The 8,809-nt window shown below is 37.1% G+C and overlaps 1 protein-coding gene across 1 annotated transcript in view; it reads left to right on the top strand.

The window, feature by feature from the left end:
- The first annotated feature begins 1,610 nt into the window (after positions 1–1,610).
- Positions 1,611–8,809, top strand: part of LOC127548001 (immunoglobulin alpha-2 heavy chain-like) — a 30,401-nt gene continuing 23,202 nt past the window's right edge. The window contains exon 1 of the mRNA XM_051975145.1: positions 1,611–1,659. Within this exon, the coding sequence (XP_051831105.1) occupies positions 1,611–1,659 (49 nt within the window). The remainder of the gene's footprint in view (positions 1,660–8,809) is intronic.

Genomic DNA, 8,809 nt, shown 5'->3' with positions numbered 1-8,809 from the left:
AAGAATAGTACTTGCCTCCTTCTTTTCCCTAAGATCAAAGATCACCCCCCCAAAAAAAAAACTCATGTCTTAGGACAAGGAGAAGGGAGGAAGAGAGCTGAAAAGGCTGGGTGTAGTAAGGTTTTGGTTGAGAGATGAATCAAAGTGTTTGGGAAACACAGTGATGCATCACCTGAATGTTATACTACAAAAACAAAAAACAACAAAAAAAAAACTGGGTGAAGGTGAAGCTTTGGTACTAAATAGGATTACCAGTGACTACCATCAACAAAGAAATATATTTATGACAGATGATTATTTTTTATTCAACAGCATAGGAAAGCAATCTGATTATTTTTTATTAAAACTTTCTATTTTCAAAATTTATGCATGTGTAATTTTTTAATATTGACCTTTACAGAATCTGTAAATTCTTTACAGAAATTTTCTATCCTCTCTCCTAGATGGCAAGTAGTCCTATATATGTTAAATATGTTAAAATATATGTTAAATCTAAAATATGTATATTGATACAATTATCTGGATGCATAAGAAAAATTCAAATCAAAAGGGAAAAAATGAGAAAGAAAACAAATGCAAGCAAACAATAACAAAAAGAGAAAATTCTATGTTGTGATCCACATTAAGTTCCCACAGTCTTCTCTCTGGGTGTAGATGACTCTCTTCATCACAAGATCATTGGAAATGACCTTAATTATCTAATTGTTGAAAAGAACTATTTCCATCAGAATTATTTCCATAATTCCATCAGAATTGATTAGAATGGGCATCCACTCATTTTCCAGTTTCTTGCCACTACAAAAAGAACTGCCACAAACATTTTTGCACATGTGGGTCCCTTTCCCTTCTTTAAGATCTCTTTGGGATACAAGCCCAGCAGAAACACTGCTGGATCATAGGGTATACCCAGTTTAAGAGCTTTTTGGGCATAGTTCCAAATTGCTCTCCAGAATGGTTGAATCAGTTCAAAACTCCAGAAAGGTGAATCCTCTCTCATGCCTGTATATCCTATGAAACAATCTATAATCTTTGTAAGAGGCTCATTCATCTTCTGAAAGAACCTGAGTATCCCCCATGAATCTTCCATACTGCACCTATTCATCTTTTACTGGACTTGTGCATTTTCTGAAGTAACCTGGAAATCCTTCATGAATTTGTGTAACCTTTCTAAGTGCCTTGTCTTTTCTGTCTCTTTTGCATTCTTTATAGAGGGGTATTCATTCCCTGGAAGTATAAGTACATTCTCAGCAGAATTTGAGTACTTTTCTTAAGGGTCCTCTTCATTCTCCATTAAGGGCATAGGCATCTATTTCAGGGCTCCTTTATAAGGACCGCCACATGCATTGTAAAGAGACTGTTCCTCATTAGGGCTCCATCTCACTCTCAGAAGCATGCTATGCAGAACTTGCACATTCACTGTACATTCCTCTATATCCTTGGTCAGGTATGTATATATATTTTTGTACTTCCATACTTCCTTTTCTTGCCTTGTGTATTCACTGTAAGAACCTGTGTCTCTTCTTGAAATGCTTTGCTGTGGTCTGTGAATCCTCCCTATGAATCTCTGTAGCCTTGCCAGGGCTCTGTGCTCTCAGGGTTTATGATGGGCCATGCGTTACTGTAGGATTTCAGAGCAGAGTGATATGACATCAGGGACAAGTAGGACAAAAATATGCCAGCTAATTGGAGGGGTTAGAAGCTGTGGTGGGGACATTTAGGACTTAAAATCATGCAGACATTCCTTGGTGCCACAATATCTTGCCACCTCACTCAGCTTGGTCTCCACCTCCCTGACCTTAGAGCTTCTGGCATAGAATGGAGGGAATAGTGCTGCTCATGAGAAACGGGGGCCTTCAGGCAGATCCCTAGCAAGGTGAAACTCTTGTAGAGCTCAACAGAACAGGTCTTGCTTTGGTTAATTTACTGGAGGTCTCTGCACTCTTTCCCTCCCTCAGTGTTCTTTTGAATAAGCTACTCCCATTTCTAGTTATTTGGTAGGATAAAAAGCCTTTAAAGAAGTTGAAATATTGTCAAGGGGAAGAGGAATTAGACTTATTCTCTTGGTTCCAGAAGGCAGAACTAGATAGAAGTTTCAAATGGGAAGATTTAGGCTCAGTGGAAGTCTAAAGACTCAGAAATGTTCTGAAATTGAATGGGTTGCCCTGTGGGATAGTGCTTTTTTTTTTTTTTTTGTCTCTGAAAGACTCAAAAGAAACCTAGAACACCACCCACTGGTGAAGGTGTAAAGGAGATTCCTGCTTTGTTATAAGTTTGTAAGAGCTATCTCTAGCACAAAGGTCACATCTATCCCCTCCTTTCTATCACAATTTCTACCCATAACAAGAAGCTCCCAAGTTGAAAATCTGTATCATTTTAAAAATCTCCCCATACATTTTCTTGCTTTTGCTCCCTTGCCCAACTCATCCCTCATATTCCTGTAACATTAATCATTGTCTAAAGCTTAGCTTCCTATCTGTCCTCCCCAAAACCTACTTCCTTTTTGACTTTGTTAATGTGTCTTTGATTTTACCACTTATTTTCTCTCCATCGTTAGCTACTTTGGGATTGTCTTTGACTCTGCTTTTCTGTTTCACTTATATACAATTAAGTGCAAGTTTCCCCCCTGTATTCCAGGATTTCTGGAGTATTCAAAGATTTGGGGGCCTTTCTGGCCACAGACTCACATGCTTTGGATTCAAAATGGCTGGAAAAATCTGAGATACCAGTGTCACATAGTAGAATTGATGGCTGTAGAGGGCTGGGACTCTGAAAAAAATACATTTGAATACAGGATAGCAGTGTGCTTATAGTTAAGCACCTACTCAGTGTGAGATAATGGTTCTCTAAACATATCTTTAATCTGATGGTGATATAATGGGCAGTTGGCAATGCTCAGTTGTAATGATATAATTGGACTGAGATATTTAAGAGAGAGTCTCTCAGACACAGATACACAAGAGTCTCTCAGACACAGATATAGAAGAAGACTCATAGTCACAGATACAGAGAAGACTCGAGAATCCAGATTGCAGACTCCGGACTCTATCTTTGACCAGCCTCATGGTGGCTCTCCTGCCTTCACCACTTCTCTCCCTAAAAACCACCTGTCTAGAGATCCTCCAGAAAGCTAGCCTGGACATTACAGGTGGCATTAAGGAAGGAAGGAAGGTGTGGTTTGTCCATTGCCTAGTAAACTTGAGGAATATCAGGAGGTTCCCCAGATGCAGTCTTTTTCACAGATTCTAGTTTCATATCACCAATTGGATATCTTCACTTAATTGTCATATAAAATTATATCTATATCTATATCTATATCTGTGTGTGTGTGTGTGTGTGTATACACACATACACACACACACATATATCTATATATCTATATATATATCTCCATATTTTTTCCCCAGAGATTGATAGATTGTTCTTGTGAATCCATTGGGAATAAACTATTTTCCTCTGGTATTTCCTTGGCACCAAATCTGTTTCCTTTTTTGAGACTGAGTTATCAGAGATTTCTATCTAGTCCTTTGTTAACTTGAGTACCTAATATTTTTGAAGTTATTCCTTTATTTCTTTTATGTTTTAAGTTTTGTTTGCATATTACTGTGAATAGTATGTTCTGATTATTCCTCATTACTTCTGACAGTGCTGTGATCTCCCTTCAGTCATTTGTTAGTAATAATTCCCCTGTATCTGTTCACTCTATATTAGTTCATGCAAGTCTTCTAAGATTTTTCTGAATCTTCATCTTTTCTCACAGCACAATAATCTTGCACTATATTCACATACCATATCTTCCAATTGATGGGCACTAACTTTGTTTCTGTTTCTTTGGTACAAAAAAAGTGCTTCTATAAAAATTTTTGAACATATTAGTCTATCCCCTCTTTGATCTCTGTAGTGTTCTCTTCTCTAAAATATAATCATTCTCTGGAAGCAGATTTCTTGCGGGGCTTCTGAAGGCAGCCTTAGTTTCAGTTCAAAATAATAATCATCTCAAATGCAGCCATCTGTTAAAAGTTCAGTCCTTTATTGTCTCTTTCAAAATAGCCCAGTTAGTTTTCTTAGAGGCCTATCTCTGTCCTTGGTTCCAAGAGCTCTTGTTGCTAGTCCTTTGCCTCTGCCAGCTTCAGCCTCCAGCTCTCTCTGAATCCTTCATTCTGCCCAACTGAATCCTGGCTTCTCAATCTCTTAAAAGTCTCTCCCAAAAGTCTCTAGTTGGCTTGTGGGAGTTCCTTATATATGATCTTTTAAAGGTGTGAATTCAAAGGTTGACGCCTCCTCTGAGAGTGGGATTGTGGGACCTGTGATTTGTGAATCTCCTCCACTGAAATTGTGAATCTCCTGAAGTGCCTATCAATTCCAGTGACTTAGCACTTTGTAAGAATCCTAACAGATTTCTTCTCTGTTCTTTCTCAAGTAGCTTGGTGCTGTGTGACTATGTATAGCTACCATATTCATTTGGGTCATAATGCCAAGGAAGTCTAGGTAAGTCATTGGAGAACTTTGAGAGCACACCAGGGCATAACAGACTAGGTGTATCAAGATAATAAGCCTTAAGGTCTGTCAACCTTAATAAGTGTTAAGGACTATGACTAAGTGTGAAGGGGCAAGTCATTTCTCCAAAAGCCCCAGAAGCTGTGAATCATAACACACTTGAAGGAATTTCAAATCAGCCTTTACTGACACAGACGTTGCTTGTGAATTGGAAATGAAAAAAAAATTGGAGCTAAGAGGGAAGAGGAGAGAGGTCAGAGAACACAACTACCTGTCAGTCTCCTTGTATTGTTATCATTCTCTTATATGGAGGGATCTACTGGTCACAATTTGATCCCCAGCAGCCACTAGCAGGTGACTCCTGCAATAAATGACACCCAATGTGGGGCACAAAGAACAAAGAAGCAGCATTGTTCAAGACCTGTTCATGAGTAGGATCCTCCCAGGAGAGTTCCTTTGATAAACCCATGGGGAAGAAAAGAGAGAAGAGACCTCATAAAACTTTTTCAGTTGGGGTAATTAAAATAGACCAATACATCAAAGCCAGAAGACTGATGAGGAATTTATGAAAAATGCCTTCTCTGACTATATATATATATATAAAATCATACTTCTCTGTCAGAAAGTTTGTCTCCATGATGGACTATTATGATGTTAGAGCAAATTAATTCTCACAAGATTCAACAGCTGCTATAGCATTTCACCCTGAATCTATCCAGAGAAATAGGATGGGAAAGACTTTGATAGTGCTGTTTGCATTTCCTCAGCATGTGGACTCAGATAACAGCTGCTTCACAATATTGGAAAAACTTACTGACCATGCTGCTGGGGGAAGAATAATTGTGTTCCCATGAAACAAAAAATCAGGAATTGTTAAGGACCATGCCTAAATGTAAAGGGGCAAGTTGATTCTCCAAAAGCCCCCACAGCTATGAATCATAACACATTTGAAGGAATTGCAAATCAGCCTTTACTGATGCAGATGTTGCTTGTGGATTGAGAATGAAATAAATTGGAGGCAAAAGGGAAGAGGAGAGAGGTCAGAGAATGCAATTGCCTCTCAATCTTCTTGTATCTTTATCATACTCTCACATGAAGGGAACTACTCTGCTGGTCAGAATTAGATCCCCAGCAGCCACCAGCAGGTTGCTCCTGTAACAAATAAGGAACAGGAGAACTGAAACATTATGTACGTTCATATCTGGCTTCAGGCAGTTGACCCTTACTAGTTGTGTGACCCTGGGCAAGTGATTTAACTCCAACAGTCTCATCAAAAAACTCCAAACAAAAAAGGAAACATTATGAATGTACAAGAGCAAGCAGGAAAATTTAGTTGGAAAAGTCCTGTGTCATCAATCTGTCTGAAAAGATTGTGAAAATATCTACAAAAATGTTTGTAGCAGCCCTTTTTTGTAGTGGCAAGGAATTGGAAATTGGAAACTGAGTAGATGTCTAGCAGTTGCAAAATGGCTGAATAAATTATAATATATGGATGTAATGAAATATTATCATTTTATAAGAAACAATCAGCAGAATGATTTCCAAAAGTCCTGGAGAAATTTACATAAACTGATGCTAAGTGAAATGAGTAGAACTAAGAGACCATTGTACACAGGAACAAGATTGCTGTTGCTCAACTCTGATGAATATGGGGTTTTTTAACAATAAGGTCCAATTTAACAATTCAGTCCAATTCCAATAGAATTGTGATGGACAGAGTTATCTGTATCCAGAAAAAGGAGTATAAGGATTGAATGTGGATCAAAACATAGTATTTTCCTATTTTTGACGTTTTTCCCTTGCTTTTTCTTTCTTTCTTTCTCCCTCCCCCCCAACCCCTTTTATCAGATTTCTCTTCTGCAAATTGATAAATGTGGAAATATGTTTAGAAAATTGCACATGTTTAACATATATTTACTTGCTGACGGGGAAGGAAGTGTGGGAAAAGAAGAGAGAAACAATTGGAACACAAGGTTTTACAAGAGTGGATGCTGAAAACTATCTTTGTATGTATTTTAAAAATAAAAAGCCATTTTTTTTAAGATTATGAAGTTGTGTTGAACTACCTGCCATCTAGAGCAGGTGGTGGTAGGAAGGAGGGAAAAAGTTGGAACAGAAGGTTTTGCAAGGATCAATGCTGAAAAACTACCCATGCATATGTATTGTAAATAAAAATATACATAATATATTATAATATATAATATAATAATAAAAAAGAAAGTAAATAATTTGCCAAGGGTCACACAACCAGTATGTATCAGAGAGTTCCAGTTTCATATACAATCATCTTTCACCCTCATTTTTGATGATATGCAAATGTTTGTTTTATTTCTTAAATTCAGATTAAAATAAATAACATTAGAGGCAAAAAAAAAATTATGAAGTTTTAAGGATAAGAGGAATTTCTATTTTATCCTGGAGGCAAGAAGGGGCCACATGAAACTTCTGGAGTTGAAAATGGTCAGAATTTTGGGGATAACAATTTGGCAGCTCTTTGGAGTATGCTCTGGAGAAAATAAAGGCTGTGGTAGGTGATCCATTAGAAGACCATTTCAAAAGTCGTGGAGAAAGGTGGTGAGGGCTTGTGTGAATTAGAATGGGTGTAATGTGAGTAGAAAGGGACAGGCTGGAGAAATGTGCAGCTAATTTCTACCAGACTAGGCAATTACTAACCAGAATTTGAGTAGAATTGTTATTCTGCAGTGGGGTTTCTATTCTTAGGATGGTAGTTTGTTCTGTGTGACACAAGTGTTTTCTCTTAAAATCAAAGAATGGTAGTTGCCTCCTTTCTTACCCTCAGATCAAGTAGGGAGAGAGCTGAAGAATCTGGGAGGAGTAAGGTTTTGGTTTAGGGCTGAGTCAAGGTGGTCAGGAAACACAGTGATATATCTCCTGAAGTTAATACTATAAAAACCACTGGGTAAAGTTCGAGCTTTGGTACTGAATAGGATTAGCAATGATTACTAGGGAAGGAAAATATTTATGGCAAACAATTATCTGTTATTCATCAGTACAGGGGAAAAAATCTGATTTTTTATATTAAAGTTATTTTTTTATTTTCAAAACATATGCATGAGAACCAGAAGATCATTATACATGGCGACAAGACTATGTGATGATCAGTTCTAATGGATGTAACTCTCTTCAACAATGAGATGATTCAAACCAGTTCCACTTGTTCAGTGATGAAGAAAGCCATCTGCACCCAGAGAGAGAACCGTCGTAACAGAGTGTGAAACACAACTCACTCTCTCTGTTATTTGCTTGCATTTTGTTTTCTTTCTCAGTTTTTCTTTTTCTTCCTTCTTGATCTGATTTTTCTTTTGCAGCAAGATAACTGTATAAATATGTAGACATATATAGGACATATTTTAACATATTTAACATGTATTGGACTACTTGCCAGCTAGGGTAGGGGATAGGTGAAAGGAGGGGAAAATTTGGAACAAAAGGTTTTGCAAGGGTCAATGTTGGAAAAATTACCCACGCATATTTTTTGTAAATAAAAAAATTAAAAAAAACATATGCGTGGATAAATTTTCAACATTGACCCTTGCAGAACCTTGTCTTCCAAATTTCTCTCCCCTTTCCCTAACACCCTCTTCTAGATGACAAGTAATACAATATATGTTAAATATGTTAAAATATATGTTAAACCTAATCTATATCTATACAATTATTTTGCTGCACAGGAAAAAAATCAGATCAAAAAGGAAAAAAAAATCAAATCAAAAAGGAAAAAATGAAAAAAAAGAAAATACAAGCAAACAACAACAAAAAGAATGAAAATGCTATGTCATGATCCACACTCAGTTCCCACAATCTTCTCTCTATGTGTAAATGGCTCTGTTCATCACAAGATCATTGGAACTGACCTCAATCATCTCATTGTTGAAAAGAACCATTTCCATCAGAATTGATCATCATATAATCTTATTGCTGGTTACAATGATCTCCTTGTTCTGCTTGCTTCACTCAGCATCAGTTCCTGGACTTTGAAATCATCCTGCTGATCATTTCTTAAAGAACAATAATATTTCATAACATTCATGTATCATAACTTATTCAACCATTCTCCAACTGATGGGCATTCACTCAATTTCTAGTTTTTGACCATTACAAAAAGAGCTGACACAAATATTTTTGCCCATTTGTGTCCCTTTTTCTCCTTGATGAACTCTTGAGGATATAAGTCTAGTAGAGCCACCAGATCAACGGGTATGCACATTTTGATAGCCCTTTGGACATAGTTCCAAATTGTTTTCTGGAATAGTTGAATGTGTTCACAACTCTACCAACAATGTATTGGTGTCCC

Source organism: Antechinus flavipes, chromosome 1, assembly GCF_016432865.1.
Source record: "Antechinus flavipes isolate AdamAnt ecotype Samford, QLD, Australia chromosome 1, AdamAnt_v2, whole genome shotgun sequence".
Classification (NCBI taxonomy): Eukaryota; Metazoa; Chordata; class Mammalia; order Dasyuromorphia; family Dasyuridae; genus Antechinus; species Antechinus flavipes.
Note: the sequence above shows the minus strand (reverse complement) of the source record. Positions and strands in the feature narration are given on the sequence as shown.